General features: G+C 52.0%; 1 protein-coding gene and 1 long non-coding RNA gene across 7 annotated transcripts in view; one reads left to right on the top strand and one right to left on the bottom strand.

The window, feature by feature from the left end:
- SULF2 (sulfatase 2) overlaps positions 1–21,202 on the top strand; it is a 113,520-nt gene that overhangs the window by 20,929 nt on the left and 71,389 nt on the right. For all 5 annotated transcript variants that reach the window (XM_059407187.1, XM_059407186.1, XM_059407185.1 and 2 more), the window contains exon 2: positions 5,487–5,761. In XM_059407187.1, the coding sequence (XP_059263170.1) occupies positions 5,587–5,761 (175 nt within the window). In that variant the 5' untranslated portion in view covers positions 5,487–5,586. The remainder of the gene's footprint in view (positions 1–5,486; positions 5,762–21,202) is intronic.
- LOC132022780 (uncharacterized) lies at positions 14,756–19,399 on the bottom strand. 2 transcript variants are annotated; one of them, XR_009405708.1, is made up of 3 exons: positions 19,235–19,399; positions 15,668–15,740; positions 14,756–15,034 (listed from the first exon to the last, which is right to left on the bottom strand). It is a non-coding gene; the product is annotated as an uncharacterized LOC132022780 (long non-coding RNA). The 2 variants fall into 2 exon arrangements; XR_009405707.1 differs by having other exon boundaries at positions 14,756–15,740.

The following is a 21,202-nucleotide window of genomic DNA, read 5'->3' as shown; positions in this document are numbered from 1 at the left end:
GTGCAGGAAGACAGCCTCTTTGGTTTTAACAGGATCCTCTGGCTACTTGATAGAAGGAGGAGGAGGTAGAAGCAGGGAAACCAGTTAGAAGGCTGTTAGGTTCTGGGCGGGAATATCTTACCACCTAACACTGTGCCTCGCACATAGTAGGTCCTAAGTAAAAATTTGTAAAGTAAATGAAGGAGGACTAAGTGGTCGGGCTGTCTGGACCACCTGGCCCCAGCACATGGAGCATCTCGCCACAGCCTACAGTCCCCTTTCTTCCCTTCTTCCTGCGTTTTCTTCCATCTGGTAAGTGCCTTGCTCTGCCTCTAGCCACATCCTCCTCCCCCACCCCCTCAGCTGCTCCGTCATTCCCAGATTCTGCTTGGCTAATCTTGTTGGCAATTTGAGGATCCTCAGAGGAAGACTACCATCTGGGTTGTTCTGGGAAGGCCTGGGTGAGGTCCTGGGAGCTTCCCCAAAGCTGTGGTCTGTGGAGTGGGGAGGTCATTGGTCCCCCAGAGACATGTTCCACTCTGCAGGTTAATTTATCTTCTAGATAAATCTAGAAGCAGGAGTGATGTTTCTGAACACTTGGGATACTAGACATTTCTAGAGCTGTCTTCCTAGACTGGCAAGCCTTTGCCAAGACTTGTAGAAGATACAGGACAAAGAGAAGGACCCAGATGGACCTTGGAGCGAGCTGGTGGGAATGAGACGAGGTGTCCAGGGTATAGTGGGGACATCAGGCCACTGGTGCTGTACGGAGTCACCGCATACTCTCTGTTTAACCACTTTGAATTTTTTTCCAAAAAGGAGAAAAAATGGAGGCAGAATCCCATGTGTCATTTTTAATTGATTTCTTTAGCATCCAGAGAGAGGCTGGCACAAGGCCAGGGGAAGTCAGAGCTGGGGGAATTCATCAAAAATCGACCTACCGATGACTTGATCTGATGAAATAATTAGCCCCTGTTATTCTCCAGTCTCCAGTCACAGAGCTTTGACTTCCATCCAGATGGGGAGCGTCCTGGCTGGTGGGGTGTAGTTGCCAGGGAGCAGGGACTGAAAGGGACTGTGGTTGTTGCGGGGAAGGAAGGGGACATGAGAAAACTAGCGTGGGTGCTAGGAACAGAATCCAGCTGACCACATCTCCCAGCTCTACCCACCATCTGGCCCAGAGCTTTCAGTACAGACTGCACCTCCCTGCTCCATAGCCCCTTCTACATCACAGGTACAGACCAAAGACCCTCAGGGGACACCTGGCCACCTGCTGCTCCATTTGGCAAATGAGGAGGGAAACTGAGGCTGGGAGCCTCAGGAACTTGCCCAGCAGGCTGCTTCCAGAGGCTTCTGTTTGAGCCAGAACTGGCTTTGAACCTGCCACTTAATCGCGTGATCATGGAAAAAGCACTTTTAACACTGTGTGCCTCTGCTTCCTCATCCGCAAGATGAGTATAATATGGATGAGTGGAAATGCGGATTAAACGTAAAATGTCGAGAGCAGGGGCTGGAGTATGGTACGCTCTCCACAAGCATTCGCTGTTACTGTTCCTGGCAGAAGAGAGTCGTGGGGCACCCCTTGGATAGTCTCTCAATGTTAGTGTTTGTTGTCTCTCTGAAGGCATGTGACTGTGCGTTTCACACATGAAGGCGGGCTGGTGGGCACATCAGTTCAAATGCAAAGCACAGAGCATCCTAGTGTGTTTCCAGGAACAGGTGGACACAGCCTGATAAACAACATGATTTGAGGACCACCCCCACCCCAGGGTTTGGGTTAATTCAGGGACCGATTTGATGGTGGAACATGTGTACTTTTCAACCCTCTTCCAGCCTCCCCCTCCCTCCAGCAGAAAGTCTGGGATGGTGCTAATGCATTTTGACTCCTTTCCACACTTAAAAAGAGAGCGTGTACAGGTGGGAAAGGAGGCGGGCATAGAGCTCAGCTTAGAGCCTTAGGAAGAAACGAGAAGCTCTGAGACTGAGTAGCAGTGTCCGCTTTCCTTCATTTCGTGTGAGTTCGTTTGGTGGCAAGGGGAATGCCAGTTTTCCCCTTTACCCTTGGATAGAAAGTTTGCTTTTTAAAAACACGGATTTGTGTTTTTGTTTTTAAATGAAGCCATGTCACAGCAGAAGGGCTGTGGAGATAGAGCGGCAACGGGGGGCTGTGGTGTCTGAATGGGGGAGGCTGGGAACGGTGTGTTTAGGGGAGGGGACCCGCAGGGGAGCAGAGGTCAGACCTTCTCTGCCGTTTCCTCCCCGGGGTGAGCTCCGGACCACGACTGAGCCGCCATGTCCTCCCCTGTAAAATGGGAACAGCGCACGTGCCTGTGTGGGAGGTGGTTGGGAGTGGGGGAGACTCTGCAGGCAGAGTGCCCCTCACAGCCCACCCACGACTACAGCGACCATGATCTACCAATGGTTTACTCTGTGAATGACGTGTTCTGGGTCATTCCATGTGCCGGCCTGTGGTCTCAGCACTCTGTATGAACCTGGTTCATCCTCCACACCTGTTTTATAAATAAGGAAACTGAGGCACAGAGGTGTTGAGTTATTTGCCTTGGGTCAGCCAGCAAGTGACTCCAAAGTATGTGTCTTAACCATCCACAGTGTGGCACAGCAGGAGCTCAGGACACACTTGGTGCGGTGGCTCTGGCTGCTGAGAGGCCACAGGATGGAAGCCAGTGCTTGCCCTTGGAGCCTGTGAAAGTCATGGTTCCCAGGTCAGCTCCGCTTCGAATGTGGTCCCCATCTCCATCTCCCCTCCCTGCACAGCTGTCCTATTGGCGGTCCTTGGGGAGGGAGACAGAGCAAGAAGCCTGCTCCATCTCCTAGCCTGCCCCGGGGAGTGTCAGTTGAAGGCATGACTTCCAGAGGCATTTTGGGTTAAGGGAGCAAAGAAGGAATCTTACAACCCCTGGAGGGAACTGGCACGGGAGGGGAGTCATCACTCCCCATAGGCTTGAAGGGGCAAGAGGAGGCTGAGAGTGCCGCCAGGACTAAAGGAAAGCTAGAACCATGGCCAGCCTAGAGAGACAAAGGCCCTGGGTGCCTGGGATGCAAGAGAGGGAGCAGAGCTGGAGAAACTGATTTCCTGCTGATTTCCTGCTGATCTCCTGCCTCCACCTGCCCAGCAGAACTCCCAATGGCAGAACTAGCAGGAAGCCGGGGACTGCAGGTGCCACCTGTAGAGGCGAGACTGGCTTCCTGGGGCACAGAGGAGGGACAAAGAGCAGCCCGCCCCATGGACCCTTCCTGCGGGGGGATGACAGGGGATGGGGGTTGGTGATGCCTCGGAGCCTCCATACGGAGGTTATGACATGGCCCTGCCGAGCCCCGTGGCCCTCAGTCTGCAGAACTCAGAGGACCTTAACCAAATCTCCATTCCTTTAGCTTTCAGAATATGTATTGGGCTCCTACTACTACTACTACATGACAGGCATAGTACTAAGAGCTGGGGACCCAGCTGTGATTAACATAGGCCCACTTACTACCCTTGTGGGGCTGAGCCTTTAGTGGGGAGAACTGGACAACTAAGATAATTGCAGGTTGTAGTAGGGATTGTGGAGAATAAACACAGTTATAAAATACAGAGAGCGCCTCACGTGGAGGGCACCACCTTAGATAGGGGAGCAGCCCTTTCTGAGGAGGTGACGTTTGTGCCAAGACTTGACAGAGGAGAGTGAGCCCTGTATAGAAAATAAATCTGAGGGGTGCTTGGGTGGCTCAGTGGGTTAAGCCTCTGCCTTCGGCTCAGGTCATGATCTCAGGGTCCTGGGATGGAGCCCTGCATCAGGCTCTCTGCTCAGCAGGGAGCCTGCTTCCCCCCACCCCCCGCCTACTTGTGATCTTTCTCTCTGTCAAATAAATAAATAAAATCTTCCCAAAAAATTTAATTTAATTAAAAAAAAAAAGAAATCTGGGAAAAGAATCTTCTAGGTTTAAGGAAGAACATGTGCAAAGGCCCTGGGGCAGAAACACACTTGATTTGTTAACAGAAAGAAGCCTGTGGGGCTGGGGAGCAACTGGGAGGAAGGAGAAGAGGTAGGAAGGAGCTAGATCTGTTGAATCACATGGTGGGGAGTGTGCATTGTATTCCTTGGGCTGGGGAAGCCAAGGCGGGGGTCTGAGCAGGTGAGGGACAGGACTGGGGCTAAAGTGAGGTGAGCACCCCACGCTGGTGCCATCTGGGGTGAGTCCCTTCTATCTTATGCCCTGAATACCTTGCTGGTCTCAGGCTGGGCCAGGCCCACGGAGTGATCCTATGGGATTTACCTTTTAGGAAGATATTCCCGGTGCCCTGGAGAGGATGGAGAGTGAGGGCACAGTCGGGGGAAGTGGGGGACCTTTTAGGGGGCTGTTGCAGTGGCACATCTCCTCCCATGGACCAGAGCCCTTGATAAGTTCCCTGAGCTGCAACTTTAGTGAGGGGAGGTGGGCAGAGTCCTTCAAGGTCAAGCCGCCCCACCTCCAACAAACCTGGTTTCCTCCTGGCACGTCTGCTTGCTCACTGTCTCTCATTTTAAATAAATGAGACCTAAAGTCTATATCTGGAAAGACTTGAAGGCTCATTTCCTCAAGAAATAGAAAAATGACCACAGAGAGCAAAGAGCAGAACAAGATCAGACCTGCCCAAGCCAAGATGCGCCATCCTGCTGTCCTTCCCACCTTTGCTGGTGACCGCCTCAGACCTGGGGGGCCCAGGGGTGACCGAGGTCGCAACAGACTGTGACAGCTCTTCTCCTGTAGCTTTTTAGCCCTCAATTTTCTCTTGTGTCCTTTTGTTGATTCTACAAACTTAAAACTCACGTGAATAACTTGCCCAGCTATGGGGTCTGTCTGCAGGGCGCCTTCACACACATCCCGCTGGCTTGCGCTCCCTTAACACCGTGTCTCCCCATTTTATTCGCGGGAAAGCTGAGGTTCCCTGCTGGCTTGCTGGGGAGGATACCCGGCTGGCGAGCGACACAGCTGGGACTGGGACGCATACAGGGTCGCTCAGCCCTGCACATCCACACCGGGCCTCAGCCTCACGCTGCACTGCCCTAGAGCGGGGACTGTCCTGCTCACCTCTGCCTCTCTGCCCCACCACACCCCATCTCTCTCACCTCTGGGGAGGGTGGGGGGAGAAGGGAGACCCAGAAATCTCTCTTCCCATAGGCTGGGCTCCTTCTTTTTCCTTGCTCTGGGGCTGGTCTGTCTGTTGAATGGGTTGGCGGATTCAGAGACAGGCTGGTTATCTGACTTGGGCCCAGGGCTGCACCCAGCACATTCAGAAGACTGCTGGTCCGGGAGAGAAATCTGTCTGCAGAAGCAGTCACAGAAAGCTTTCCTGCCACTGTGTCGCGGGAGCACATTGCAAGTTCCTTCCTTCCCACTTTCTCACTGCTCTAGCTCCCCCTGATCAAAGGAACCCTCGGTGTCCATGCCAGAAATCATTATGCAAGCCCAAGCCGTCAGGCGGCCTTTACGTAAAGACTGACCTGATTCTTTTCCTCCTACTTTAGATCTGTGAGTAAAGTGGGAAGAAGCGACAAGAGACACAGCCACAACAGGCGACTTCAGACTCCTGGGTCCCGCAGGACGCCCAGATCGGCGGCCCGTAAAATGGCCCCGCCCAGCCTCCTGCTTTGCTTGCTGTCCGCCACCGTGTGCTCTCTGCTGGGGGGAAGTTCGGCGTTCCTGTCCCACCACCGCCTGAAAGGCAGGTTTCAGAGGGACCGCAGAAACATCCGGCCCAACATCATCCTCGTGCTGACGGATGACCAGGACGTGGAGCTGGGTAAGCAGCTGGCCCTCAGGGCGCACCTCCCTGGCCAGGGCCACCGTGCTGGGGCCGAGGCTCCTGACGCAGGGCGGCTGGAGGAGACCCCGGGGAGCTCGCTTGGGTTTCAACCAAGTCACACGGGTTGTCCCACACACGTGCCTTTGCAGCTGGGTCCACAAGGCCAGGGGTCTCCAACTCGTTCCTAAAGCAGAACCCTTTCTCGATTGCTCCAAAAGTCAAAAGAGATGTTTGGACCAATTTGTTATTTTCATGCAGTTTCTATCGAGTACATGCTATGTGCCAGTGTCGTAGGGCCTGGAACTTCAGTAATGAGTGAGAAAGGCCTAGACCTTACTGTCACAAAGTGAGGGACACAGGTAATAGCAGGGTCACAGGGACGATCATTGCAAGAAGGGAGAAAGGGGCTGTGCCAGATGGGGCCATCTCAGAGGGGGAGCCACTTCGGATTGGTAATCAGGGAGGGCCTCTCAGAGGGGGTGATGTTTGAGCTGACACTGAAACTGTGTGTGTGTGTGCGTGTACATGTACCTGTGTGTACACACATGCACGTGTGGGCCCTTCCTCTCCAATCACCACTTCAGGTGACCTCCTCCTTGGTGGCATCCAGGGACAGGGAGGGCGGACACAATTTCTAGTAATCTGACCCTGTTCACAAAGATGGTGCCTCAGGACGATAAGCGTGGCCGCCTCCTATCCAGAGCTTCCTCCACTTGTGGTGCTTTGGCTCTGGGGAAAGCGGGTGAGGACAGGGACTCTCGCCAGGGTTTAGCTCGCTGGTTCGGATGACAGACGTGTCAGGGACTTCTCCAGCTCGCAGTCTCAGTGCCTTCTTTACCCATGCACGCCACCCCGGCCGCCACCTCCTTAACCCAGCAAGAGGCCATCCTGGCTCACCCCTGGCTCCGCCCCTGCATTCCCACGCAAGACCACAAGGCCCTGCCCCAGCCGTGGGTGCTATACCTGCCAGAGGCTTTTCTCCCCACTTGTCCCCTTGCATGAGGACAAGCTGCCACACATGAGGCCACCAAGAGCAAGCCCTCCAGAGTCCATCTCAGCTGCACCTTCTGGTGCTCAGCTGTACCTTCTGGGGGCTGAGCTCCACTGGTAGTTCCAGCTCACCATTGGGGTGGGGGGTCTCCCTCAGGAAACCTTCTTTCTCCCTAGCTTGTATCCGTTCCCCTGCCCCCACCTTGAAGTCACTGAGTTTACCAGTTCTCTTTCTCAACAGGACCCCATACACAGAACTGCCCTATAGGAATATAACGGGCGCCATAAATGCAAATGACATAAGCAATTTTAAATTTTCCAGTGGCTACATTTTTTAATGCTTAAAAAAACAGGTGAAATTAATAATGTATTTTTGTTTAACCCCATGTGTTCAGATGATTATCATCTCAACATGTAATCAATATAAAAAGTCCTTCAGGAGATAGTTTACATTTTTTATATTGTTTTTGAAATCTGGCCTGTAGTTTACACTTAGAACATAGTTCATTTAGGACTAGCCACCTTGCAGGTGCTTGGTAGTCACTTATGGCTACTGTATTGGACAGCAAACAGCCTTGTGTGGTTTTCCTCCTGCACATTTTCCCTTCTAATCACTAGTGTCACTGTGTACTGTGAAGATCTGAGAAAAGCCTTTTAAGCAAGGGGAAGTAGCATGTGCAAAGGCCCTGAGGCAGAAGCAAGGAAAGGGATTGGGCTGGAGCCTGGGAAAGGGGGCTGGAATAGGAGACTGGAAAGAGAGGATGGAGCCCTATCTTGGAGGCTTTCATGGGTAGAGAGTGCCAATAGTTGACTAGGTGAGGGGTGGGCTTTTAGCCTCTATCCACTGTCAAAGGACAATTGAATATTATAGATGGCAACAAATGTAAATATTTCCTGGCTAAGCCTTTGCTACCAAACCTGAGATTGTGGTGAAGATCCAACTTCAAGTCTACACTCTTTTTGCATCCATTATTAAAAGCATGCATCACTCTTTTTAATTACAAAAAAAAAAAAAAAGTGACTTATATACATCCCAGTTGCTCTTTATAATGATTTGTATTAATGATCACAAGTATAGATTTTTCTCCGGGAGCTCATCAAGTGCAAGAAGTCTTTGTAGGCAGGAAGCAATCAGAGCCCAGAACCTTTATTGACAGTTGAACACACAGAATACCTATCTGTCCAGCAGCATCTAGCTTGAACCGTGTTTGATGAACATGGGGAGTCTACAGTCATGGCCATAGGGACGCAAATTTTGTTTCTGGTAGACTTTTGCAGAGAGTACTTGCATGAGGCACCCGGATCTCTGAGCACAGGGGTCCTGCTTCACAGGGTCCCTCAACGGTGGTCATGCCTGAGAGTTCAAGGCTGCCCAGACACCCCCTCGTGCATTCAGCAGGTCTGTATTAAGCATCCAACCCTGTGCAGCACACTGTGCTGGGAGTTAGAGGATGAGGAAGGAGCATTCTGGGTCAAGAGAATGGCAAGGCAAAGACACTATGTTAGTTAGCAATGAACTTGGTGGGTCAGGACAGAAGGAAGGCTGTGGGCTGGAGAGAGATGAGACAGGAATGAACTGGGGCCAGGTCGTGAGGGGCCTTGTGGTCCTGATGAGGGTTTTGAGTTTTAGTAAAATGGACATAGGTTAGGGGGCCTTTAGCAGGGGCTATGAGGTGACTTGGGTTCCAGCAGGATCCCTCTGGCTGTTATGTTCAATTTGGGATCGCCAAGAGCAAGAGCAGAGACGGGGAGCCCCATTCAGAGGCTGCGGAAGTTGGGCAGGGGTTGACGGAGGCTTGGACCTGGGGCAGGAGCAGTCATAGGTGAGGCACCGACCAGTGGTTGGATGAGGGGGTTAAGGAAAAGAGGAAGATCTAGGGCAACTCCTAGACTTTTGGCCCAAACCAAGGTGAATGGTGGAACAGCCACCCCCAGGAACAACACATTTTTGCTGCAGCAACGTGATCCAGCTAAGCCTGGTGCCAGAATGTGATCACACGTTTACATCTGTGACTCTCGAATAAAACCAAAGAATGTGCAAATATAGAAAAAGGATCTATGGACGTGATAAGGACACAGGAGGGAAGAGAGCAGGGAGAACCACGGCTAACTTAAAATACAGAAATTCAGTCTCTTTGTTTTAAAAGAGGGAGAGATTAAGTCACAGGAAAATGAAGTTTCTTGTCCAAGGTCACACCCACATGGCCAGACCGTGGCCAAGCAAGACTGAAAACCAGATCCTGTGGTCTTAAACACTGTTCTACTTAACCAGTCTCCTGGAGTAGCTGTTGAGTCGTTTCTAGAGTGTTCGTGTGTGTGTGAGTTGGTGTTCACGGTCACAAATACCATTGCCGGGAATGTCTTTATACATGCTTCTCAGCGTACACGAGCAAGTGCCGCGAAGGGAGAAATTCCAGGCAGTGAATTCGGCGCGTGGAGAGCCCTCGCGTTCTGGGGCGTCTGTCAGCTCCCACAGCGCAGCACCCCCTTGCATAGACACGCCAGTGCCTGCGAACCTTCCCTTCCACGCTCAAGCCGCCCCCTCCCCAGCAGAACTGGCTTTTGAAGGAGGTTGTGTAGCTTTCAGGAGGTGAGGGATGGCAAGGTGGTAGTTGGGGGTGGGGGGTGGGCTTTTTATAAACCACTAGACAGACCCAGATCAATAATGCATGTTCCAAAAAAGGCCAGCCCATTATCTCACAGTCTGCTACAACCGGCACACAGAGGGTGGTCCTAAAAAATTTATCATCTGCTATTTTCTGCTCATTCGTGCGGCAGTTCTGATGGTTCTCAGGGCTGAAGGCTTCTCGACTGAGCTAATTCCAGGCTTCCTTCCAGTCCCGGGTGGAGAACAGCCGTCCATCCTAATTAGGGTCTGGTTGAGAGAACGCGGATGGGACACACAGAGGGGCTCGTCCTGCGTCTTCATTGCGAGGTTGGGGCAGGGGGAGGAGGGCCACAGACTCGTGTGCTCTTTGCTCGCGTGCATCTGGCATCCTGCCCTGAGTTGCCACTCCCAAGTGTCACGTGCCCAGGGGAACTGGTTCCAGGGCACAGGGGTCAGTAAGCAGCCTCCATTATCAATACATTGTCAAGGTGATTGGGAAAATCCCTGCTTTTCAGTGATCCTTGGAGACCGGCAGGGGCTTGGCTCACCACCTTTACCAGAAGGATAAGAGAAGGAGAAGCACACAGAGGCTGGCGTCTTGTTTGCATCTGATGACCTTGAGTCAGAGAGGCTGTGTCACTGGGGAGCTCTGCTGGGGTTTACTGGTTGGATTCGATCCGGCCAAACCTTTGGTGAGCCTCAGCGGCTCAGACAGGCTCGGAGACACTAAGAGGAGTTAGACACAGTCCTCGTGGAGTGTTGGCAGCATCCCAGGGCCATCTGTTCCATTATTTGAGATTTTATTGTACTGGACTTACTTTTTGAAGCTTACATCGTATTTGAGAAGGAAGTCTTAAATGATAACTGTAAATGAAAAACCAGTCTCCACTGCCTTTCGTAAAAGGTCACGGCAAAACCAAGTACAATGAGAGCAGCGGTGTTTTTGCATTCGGGCAAGAGGTTGTCTCCCACAAGGCTGGCGTGTCTTTGTTATACAGGCTGAGGGCAGCAGCACCTCCCTGGGACTTTCTCCTTGACCCGTTCAGCAGGATGGAAGCTGGGGAAAGGTTGGGAGCCATGGGCTTTTTGTATTGGAGCCCCACTAATACGGGGGCTCTTGTGTCTGAAGGTTAAGGACACAGATTCCCCAAACCCCAGAATATCAGGGCTTATCTCCTAAGGGTCCACATGGGGTAGAAACAAGCTGCCTTTTTGAGGCACCCTCAGATTGCCAGGTTCAGGTGTGCCCCCCAAGAGAGTCATGCCACTGTGGGCGATAAAAGGTCCCCCCAGCAGTGTTGGCAGGGGGACCACAGAAATGCCATAGAAACAAAGCATTGTTTCCATTCATTGGATATAAGAACCCATGTTTCACAAACTTTCTGTCAGTCTGAATTCTCTCAGTGACAAGTGACAGAAACCCAACTCAAACCAGACCAACATACACCAAAAAATGAGTTTATTCAACTCAGGTGAACAAAAAGTCCAAGTGTTTAAAAAAAAAAAAAAAAAAAAGTCCACGTGTATTCTGAGCTTCAGGTGTGGCTGGATCCAGGAGTTCTGTCTGGCTCTCATCTGTCTCTCCATCTCCCTATTCTCAGTTCTCCTCCAAAGCGGCTTCACCCTCAACCCAGCTTCCCACCTGGCATCACCAGACCCGTGTTGATGGTACAGTGAGCCATCCTTGTGGAAAGAGTATCTCTCTCCCATGCATACCAATAAATGGCCCCAAATGAAGTATCTTAGATCTGGTCCTCCCCGGGACAGCTGGTCAATCATGAACCATTCAGGGGAAGGGAATACAAGGATCAGCTGGCCTGGTCATATGCACAGCCCTGGAGTCAGGAATGGGGCCGACCTCACAGGAGCTGTGAGGACTCAGAAAGGGAGTAGGTGTGTTCCCTAAAGGGAAATTCAAGAGCTGGTGCCAGAAGAAGGCAGGTGCCAGGTGTGCAGTCAAGTCCAGGAGATGCTCAGGGCATGCTCACAGGGCTCTCTCCAAAGCAGGGTGCTCATGGGACAAATAATTCATTCAACGAGTATGTGCCAGAGGGGGTCCAGCAGCAAAAGAAATAGGCAAAATCTCTATTCTTACGGAGCTTACATACTAATGCAAGAGTTAATAAAAAATATTTATAAAGTATGTGGTGCCTACAGTAGTAAAAGGGGACAAGGAGGATAAAGCAAGGAAGGGAAGTCAGCAAGGAGAGGGAAAGGGAGAGCGATGCTATTATGGAGACATCTGGGCAAAGAAAGTAAAGGAGCCAGTCAAGGGAGTTCCCCTAGGAAGAGCAACCAGGCAGAGAGAACAGTAGGTGCAAAGGCCCTGAGGCAGAAAGCAGTCCTACCAGGCTCACAGAGCAGCAGAGAAGTTAGGACAGCAGAGCAGTATGAGCAAGGACAAGGTCTGAGAGGTAATGGATTGGTGCTGGAAGGGTAGATCATACAGGGTCTTTGGACCAGAGAGAGGATTTTGGCTTTCTGGGTGATACAGACACCAGTAGAGGACGCTGAGCTGAGGAAGAACATTATCTGACTTGTGTGTTAATACGGTCCCTCTGGCGATGCTATGGAGAATAAACTGGAGGGACGTAATAAGAGCAGGGAGCCCAGGAAGGGGTCTCCTGCTGGAGTCCAAGCACGAGATGATGGTGGCTCAGACCAGAGTTAGGGGGAAGCAGAGACTGCCCCTGGTCATCAGGTAGAGCTGATAAGATGCGCTGATGGACCTGATGTGGAGTAGGGGGGGAGAGGAGTCAGGAGTAACTCCCAGGTTTGGGCATGAATGACTACAAGGAGGGATTCTCTATTCACAGAGACGGGGAGAGCTCTGCTCAGGAGCTCCGTGCGGTTTCTGGACCTGGTCAGATGCGGGGGCTGGAAAAATCAGGAGGAGCTGTCCAAGGCTGTCAGCTCGGAGAGTCACAAGTTCAGGGAAGAGGTCCAGGCCTGGATGGGCTGGGACTGAGGGGAAGGGCCAGAGAAGGGGCAAGAAGTATATGCAGATTGTGTGCCTGTCTGCGCTTTACTGGGTCTAAGGACCTTCACCACATTCCCAGAGGGGTCTCTGACCTTGAAAGTTCCAGGCCCCCAGCCCAGAGGGCTGCCTCGTGGGAGAGGCTGGCTTTTTAGAAAAAGCCTGGGGAGGGCTCCTGGCCAGACGCTTGTTTTCTCCTTTCCGTCTGTGAACGCAAGGAAACCACACCCCGTGCCGCAGACTGATCTCCAGAAATCAGTTCTAAGTTTCAGGCTCGGGTACTCTGTAGGGGCCAAATGGCTGGAAGCCCAGGACAGCTTGCCCAGATTCCGGACACCAGATCAGTGTAACTTCCAACTCGGCCTCTCTAAGATACCAACTCCTGACATTCCTGCCATTTCTCACTGGAGTCACAAAAACATGTGGGGGCAGGTTATCTCAGGAGGAAGAAAGGCTCATCTAGACCCACCCTGGCGTTCAACTTCCAAGCACATTCCTGCAAGACTTTTTTTTTTTCTTTTCATTCAGCAACACTTGGGAGATCACTTAAATTCTGGAAGCTAAGTATATCGGGATTCAGTTTGGCTGCATATAAAAGAAAATATTAAATAACACTGGCTTAAGGTAGAATTTTGCTTCTCACTCACATAAAAATATCTGAAAATTGGCATTCCGGGGCTGGCATGGAGTCTTCAAGGTTATCAAGCACACGAGCTCCTCTGCCTTTCTGTTCTCCCACACTTGTTGTGTGGCTTCTCTCATTAAGGTCATCTCATGGTTCAGAATGGCTGCTGGAGCTCCAGCTATCAGAGCCACATTCCAGGCATCACAGAAGGAGGAAGCAAAAGGGTAAAAAGAATGGACTTCAAGTTAAGTCTGCTCCCTTTAAGGACCTCATTCCAGACATCACGTACAACACAGACAGAGCTTACTTAATTAGCCACACGATCTCAGCAAGAAATGTGGGGCACACTCAAATTTGGATTATTCAAGGACAGTTTAACTATATTTTGCCAAAGTGTGAGCAAGCAAGGGTGGGGAAATCTATTTAGTAACATTAGAGCCATTCCTACCCCAAGACCAAGGGGATGAGGGGAGCAAATGGTTACTGGGAGACCACGGGCCACGCAGTAGGAGCTGTCCCCCTCTGTTGATACCACAGGGAGAGAAAAGGAGGATTGCATACCCCAACGTCCTTTTTCTCTTCTACTGATCTCCCAGGACTTCCAGTGGCCAATTCCAGTCGAAAGCCAGAGAGTAAAGAGAGTTGTGGATACAGCCCATCTAGGTCAGCTCCCTGGGCTGGATCATTGGACAGAGAACAGATCTAGAAGGACACAGGGAGGACCACTTGCACATTTAGCTGCAAGGCAGTCTGGGAAATGGATTTCCTAGCTAAGTGCATTAAAGATTAAAATCAGGGCCTGTTAGGAAGGGGAACATGCACTGGCGGACATCCTGGGTCTCTCCCCACACCAGAGATCAGGAGCAAGGGTCCCAGTGAGAGGCAGCACCTCCGGAGGGGAATGGCGGGGGTGTTGTACGAAGGGCACTGGTGACACCTGCACCATGAGAAGGAGAGAGTCACATGGGAATTTGGGGGAGGACCATCCCAGGCACCAGGATAAGTGCAGGAGCCACGTGGCAGGAATGGGCTTGCCAGGAACTTTGAGGGGGACAGCAGGACCCGGGGAGTGAGGGGGACAATGATGGGGGGAAGGTCTGGATTTTATTCCAAAACCCGTGGAAAGTCACTGAGCTGCTCTAAGCAGGTCAATATTCATGATCCGTGTTTTCAGCGGCTCAGTCTGGCTGCAGGCACGAAATCAGAGTCAGGGAGACCGGTGGGGGGGGGGGGCCTCGAGGTGGGAGCCCAGGGGTGCTCTGCAGAGGTAGTGAGGGGACAGAGCCGGTTCTGTTTGGAAGGTCAGCAGGCAGGGCTTGTGGCTGGATTGCAAGGGGGAGGGAAGGAGAATCGAGAATCACTCGGAGTTTCAGCTGAGCGGATGGCAGATGGCAGTGGTGTTTACAGGGAAAGGGACATGGGGAGGAGGAGGAACAAGTTTTCAGGCTCTGGTCAGACATCCCCCTGCTTTGTACTCATCGCCACCAGGCCAGTGGCTAGGTGACTGGCCCTATGTAGCCCATGAGGACAGGTTGGCAGAACTCCCCTGGAGGCCTTGCCTCATCGAAGACACAGCCTCTGGCAAGGAGCAGGATGTGGGTGGAGCTCCTCAGAGAGGCAGTGACCGGTGACTGCCGAGCGCCATTGATGATTCCCACAGCCTGCCCTTTCCCAGGGCCTCTGGGCCACTTCCCTTCCATTCAGAAGTGCTGTAGCACAATTTGCTCCCAGAAGCTTCATGGCCAGAGCTAGCAGGAGGCAGAGGAGGAAAAATTAACTTGAGGATCTCTCTGACAGTCCAGTGTTTATTAATGAAATGCCAACACGCCTTTCCGACACCTGCTTCCTTGATACCGGGTTGACGCACCGATTTCGAGCCTCGGCTTCTTGGAGCTGAAACCAGCAACAGCATTTGCTTGTATTTGGTGACATCCCTGCCTCAGGAGCGGCTCCCCCTTTGCCCCACTGTGAGGACGAGTGGTCCGAGCAGAGGGTCCCCAGCATCCGTTGTGTTTCTTCTGGGTCGAGCTGGAGGCATGGTAGTCACCAACTGACAGCAGTGAGCCCATTCTGGTGCGAGGAGGGGCATCAGATTCCGGGAGACAATGGAGTCCCTCTGTCCAGGTGTGGCCTCTGTTTCTGATGCTCACCCCCAGCCCCTCCCCCACCCTGCTGGGCACAGAGCTGTTCCGGGCAGGGGGACGGAGGGGGCCCAGCCTCCCGCGGTTGTTAAACAGTCCGCGGGGGGCAGGCCACTCACAAGCTGATCCGGTACATTGCGGGCATTCCAGGGACACTCGAGGACCCTATGAGGACGGCCACAGGAATTCCAGCCTGGCCGGCAGTCACCAGTGGCAGGAGGACAGCACGGGACACAGGTGCTTTGCCACCTGTGGCCTGAGTGAATGGCCCTTCCCCCTCCCCCGACCTGCCAGTCTAGGTCAAGGTTCTGTTCTAGCCTAGAGGCAGACCCACAGCTCTCCTCCTCCTCTTAAAGCCTGTTCTCTTGTGGGGCTCTGGGTCACAGTAAGTGTTACTTTGGAGGTTTACTTAGCTGGTCCCTTCAGCTGAAGTAGAAGCAGTACAGGTTGTAAACTCAGGGCCTCCAAGGGCCCGGCAGGTCCAGTAAATGTGGAGAGTGGGGAGCAGGAAGAAGCAGAGTGGACCTTCTAAACTGGGCCCTTGCTACTCCGGTCCACTCACCTTTGGACCCACCAAGGCCAGATCTCTGTCTTTTTCAAGCAAAGCCAGACAGCTGGATTGATATGAAATCTCCCTATTTAAAAAAAAAAAAAAAAAAGTTCTCAATTAATTTTTCAAACACCTTTTAAGCCCAACTAAGTCGAACACACAGGCCAGATTCTGTCCAGAGGCACTCTGTGAACTGTGTTACCCAGGACTTGGGAGCTATGATAACTAAAATTTGTAACAGCTAGCATGTATTAAATGCTTTTGGTATGCCTCGTACTGCAGTAAAGGTATTTTCCTTGGTTAAATTTTGGAACATCCCATGGGGAAGAGGCAGACAAGGACACTGAAGTATATGAGAGTTGAGTCATTTGCACAAGGTATGGGGTTCATAGGATGTGGCAAAGTCTGGATTCGAACTCGGGCCAGGTACCTTCTAGAGCCCTTCCCAGCATACTGCATAAGGTGACAGAGAGTAGTCTAGAATTGTCCTTGAATTTCACAGTCAAAAGAAATCTTCTACCTAAAGCTATTCATGTGCTGTATTTTTACAGATGGGAAATGAAGGCCCAGAGAAAGTCGGTGGTTTCATCAGACAGCTCACACTTTGTTTTGTGGGCTCTTTGATAGCCAGAGTGTACAGACAAGGGAGGGCCCCGTGTTCCATCCAGAACAGAAGCACACATGTGTGCGTTACACCCACAAACACATTCAGCGGTGGAACCTGTTTAACATACAGAGCTAAACAGGTGACAAAAGAATCATTCAGAGAAGGATGGTGCCTGGAGAGGACACAGGTCATGTCCCCTTCACCCTTCGCCGGTCCCCATGCCATGTGGCCCTTCAGCTCCTCATTTTCAACCCAGAGAGTAGGAGAGAGAACACAGCCGGGACTGTGAGCCACTCTAGCAAACTAAAGAACCTAAGGAGGAGGTCATTGGAACCACTGATCTGTGGCCTTGGGGGTGGAGGGAGGCATACAACACCCCACATTGGAATTGGGTCTGTGAACCTGAAAAGAGTTGGGATGAGTAGAAATTTTTTAAATTTTTCACAGGGGAAGAGACCCGTGAAAACAAAAATGCCAAGAGCCCACAAAGCTCATTTAAAAAGCTATAGCATTCTTGATACACTGAAAAAAGTGTAACCAAGCATTTCTGTGGACAGGTCATGCCTCTGGCCTTCTGACTGTGGCCTCTTGTTTAGTATTCAGAGTTACTGTGGTCTCTACAGATATGAGGGGTCCTTGCCAAAAGACCTCTTCTAGAACATTCCAGGCTAGATTATTTTTTCTCCAAATGAAAGGCACAGGTGGGAATGCAACGCATATCCTGGAGTATTCATAGAGTAGCCTGTTTCCAGTCAGTTCTCTTCTCCCTCCCACACCTCCAGGGTATTTCAAATTACATGACTGACACAGTCTCACGTTAAAATACTCAAGTAATTCAAAGCAAAGCTTCCCCATCCACCATTCACAGTGCTCATCTCAGAGGCAACCATTATCTACAGTTTATAAATCGGCTAAGAACATTTTCTCAAGGACCAGGAAGGAGGATGGATTCAGCACAGCACAGGGAAAACCTCCCGAGGAGGCAGTATTAGCAAAGACCTGGATGACACCTGGTGCTGGGCGGAGGGGAGGGGGGGCATCTAGGCTGCAAGAGCAGCAAGTGCAAAGGCCCTGAGGCAGGAGCATGTTTGGTGCCTTGGTGTATTCTAGTAGCAGTGAGGTCAGCACGACCAGAGGAGAGGGAGAGTGGGGGACAGAGGTACAAGTTGTAGCTGGGGAGAATCAGTATCCAAGTCACATGGGGTCTCCTGGGCCAAAGGGGGAGCTTTGGCTTTTATTCAGTGCAAGATGGTCCATTGGTGGAAAAGACTGAGCAGAGGAACACGTGCTATGGCTTCACCTTTCAAAGAAGCCCTCTGGCCACCAGTAGTTCAGGTGAGAGACAGGAAATGCTGATTTAAGTCAAGATTCTGGGTTTACTGAAGGGCTATCTTTCTTCCCTGTATCCCGTTTCCCTGCCAGGCTTTCCCAAGGAGGGATGACGTCACAGACTCTAATTATTTACCTATACCTTTAAGAAAACAAATGTCAGAAGGTATCATTTCCTTAGTTATCCATCATGATCAGTGACTCCCATGCCGCCCACTTGGGGGGCCTCCAGAGTCTGTCACAGAGGGGTGTGGGGGGCATCTGCTCCCGGCTGGCAGGGGCCCCCAGGCCAGAAAGTGGCTGGGAAACGCCTAAGCCCTGTGGGTGGCAAAAATTGGGTCATGGTTCGAATCTTGAAATTCCCCAGCACCTGCTTGTTCCCTCGAGGTAGTGGTTGCACTGACCCAGACCTTTAGAAGAACATGTTCGTTCAGTGTTTCCTGAAATGACTTTCTACGACAGGTAAGGCACAGGTATCTCATGCGATAGCTCAGCAAACCTCGATTTAACTGCTTACAAACTTACGACGTTCATCAAAAAAAAAAAAAAAAAATCAGTGTATCAGGCACCGAAGTTCACATAGTTACTTGGGCTGAGACTAAGGTGTACTGTTTAAAGTCACTTTAAGAAAAGATATCAGATAATGAAAATAGCACAGTCCGAGTGCTGAGGAGGCCCCAAAAAGTGATCAGAAAGGGGTGGGCAGGGGAGTGTCACGGGGAGGGGGGGTTATGCCACATAGTCGGTGGGGGTGGGACCTTGAGAGGCGCAGAGACCTGTCGGGGGACCTGAGCCCTGGCCCGGCAAGGCAAGGCTGGAGGGTTCGATCATGGAAGGAAGCCGGCCTGGTTTTGTTTGCATGTCCCCAGGTTTATGTTGGACAATGCAGGTTTGGGTTGGCCGCTGGCATCACTTAAAATAATAAAAACTGGCCTTTCTGTCTGTGTGGCCACATCTTCCGGGTTCTCCCCTCCCATCAGAGCCATCTGTCCGTCCACATCAGAGCTGGGCAGGGCGAGCAGATCAGATCCTGTGGTTGGGTGTTCCACATGTGGATTTGTAGAGCCTTGTCGCTGTGGCCGTTTTAATACAGCAGGTTACTGTCCCACGGGGACGCTTCGCTTCTCGTGCTGTTTCTGCACGGGAGCCACCGTCCTTTTGGGGCTTTGGTAAGTCGTACTCGAGCAGCAGCGGACTGACACAGCTCTCCTGCAGCCGGCTGCTTGGGGCAGGGGTGAGTGCAGGGGGTGGCGAGAGCGGCCCATCAGCTCACCTCCTAGGGAGATGAGGAGGAGAGAGACGGAAGTGCTTTGAGACCCTGGTTCTGAGCCTGTTAAAAATACGCAAGGGAGGGAGCACCTGGGTGGCTCAGTGGGTTAAAGCCTCTGCCTTTGGCTCAGGTCATGATCTCGGGGTCCTGGGATCAAACCCCGCATCAGGCTCTCTGCTCAGCAGGGAGCCTGCTTCCCTTCCTCTCTCTCTGCCTGCCTCTCTGCCTACTTGTGATCTCTCTCTCTGTGTGTCAAATAAATAAATAAAATATTTTTTAAAAAAAAGAAAAAAGAAAAAGAAACCGTTCCGCTGGCCGTTTGCGTTTTGCCAGCGTGACGTTCGGGGCGGCAGACTGCAGGTGAATTACTCACCAGGTGGCGGCCTCCTGCTTTCCAGAAGGGTCTGGCAGGCTGCGTGGGGAGCCAGCTTTGTCCTTCCTGCAGTCCCCGGAGACGCAGAAAGGTTGAGTTCTCATTACCAGCCGCTCCATCCTTTCTCCTCCTAGTGTGTCAGGAGCATGCAAAACGTTGGTTCTGCCTGGGATGCCCTAGATGCATTCCTATGAGTATTTACCGAGCACCTGCCCTGTGCCAGGCACCGCCCTGGGCCTCAGGGCTGGGAGGCACCGTGGGTTGTCCCAGCCCTCCCGCGCTGACACCAGGCTGCGGGCAGTCGACAAGCGGGATAAATATGTAAATATGGAGATGTCAGAAACTTACAGAAGGAGTCTGAACTGTCAGGGGCTGGGAGCAGAGACGAGAAGGGCGTGAGGGCACAGGCCATCAGGATGCTGCAGGAAGGGCATTCCAAACAAAAGGAACAGAGAGGCAAAGGCTTGGAGGTGGAAGCAGGCCTGGCAAGTCCAAGGGCAGAGACAAGGGCCCTGTGGCTGCAGCGAGTGGGCAGCGAAGGGGTCTGGATCCAGCAGGGCCTGTGGGTGACCCCAGGGACTCTGTTCTCTGCTGAGTGGGAGCCACAGAGGCTGCTTAGGAGAGAAGGCACTCTGCCTGCTCCTTGCAGAAGAAATGGTCAGGGTCCGTCCGGTCAGGAAGCAAAGCAGTTGACCTAGCTCGGAGGAGAGAGGATAACCAGGTGCCCCGGGAAGAGGCAACCAGACTGCAGGATGGATATACTTTGGAGGAGGAGCAACAGGCCTTGCTGCTCATTTGGATGTGGGACCGGAAAGGTGGAAGCAAGGCGTAGCAAGATTATTATCTAAGTCACTGGAGGGAAGCCGAGGAGGCAGGAGGGGGCCGGTGACCGCAGGAGCTCAGTTGAGGGTGTGTGGCTCTAAAGCTGTCCGCAACATGGTCCCATAACCTCACCGCGGGGGCCGCACTAGGTTCTACAAAGCCCGTGTGTGCCACACGCCAGCCAGGCCTTCCCCTTTCCAGAATTTTCTCACCTATGTGCTGCTTGTACTAGGATTGACCTCTTTTAATCAGCCGTGATTGTTCTGTTTTAAAGAACGAGAGTCCACTACCCTAACTGAGAGAAGGCAGGATCACTTGCCCTAAGTAGAGGACACTAAACCACGTGACTCGGCATAAGCCAATGATGTTGCCGGCTGAGAGCTCTGAGCAGGTGTCTGGCTCCCTCCCGGTGGAAACAGGAGTCGTGTGGGTATGAAGGACACGATGGCACCGGCTGACATTTTCTCCTGGAGCTCATCCGTAGTAAAGGGAGTCGCTTTCCCACCACTGGCATCCCCAATATTTGGCGAAGTGGTTCTGTGCTGCTCCCACAGCTGACGTGCCAGCTAAAGCCACCTCTGGGATGACGAGGGGACCCAACATCCAGCCCAGGACCCTTCTGAGCCTCCCTGAAACCAAGGATTAACCAAGTGCATAGGGAGCCCTGTGCATTCCCTGGGTGAATTATCACTACCTCAAGTGTGGTGTGAACCATACATTTCTGGAACATTTCTGAGACCGTACATTTCTGCAACATGATACCCAGCACCTACTGTTCCTGTCAGTCGGGCTTGGGTTTGAGTCTGCATATCCTACTTCCCAAGCTCTGTAGCTCTGACCGGTCATTTAATTCCCTGTCCTCAAAAGGGCTGTTGGGGGATTAAGTAAAATGATGCTTGACACATGCCCAGCGTGGTGCATACCACAAGCATGCAGCCAGCCAGACTCACTGCTCTCAATAATTATGATGATTATTATTGGCGTAGAACACTGCCCTCTGCCCCAGGAAAAGTTTGGACCTGTCTCATCAGCTAAATTATATTAGGAGGTTGCCAAGCTCCAAGGCCTTCAGGGACCTGGCTGGTAATACGAATGGGTGGAATGGGTGTAGACTGCAGGGCATGGTGGGGAGTGTGGCAAACTGGA

This window comes from Mustela nigripes, chromosome 7, assembly GCF_022355385.1.
Source record: "Mustela nigripes isolate SB6536 chromosome 7, MUSNIG.SB6536, whole genome shotgun sequence".
Lineage (NCBI taxonomy): Eukaryota > Metazoa > Chordata > Mammalia > Carnivora > Mustelidae > Mustela > Mustela nigripes.
Note: the sequence above shows the minus strand (reverse complement) of the source record. Positions and strands in the feature narration are given on the sequence as shown.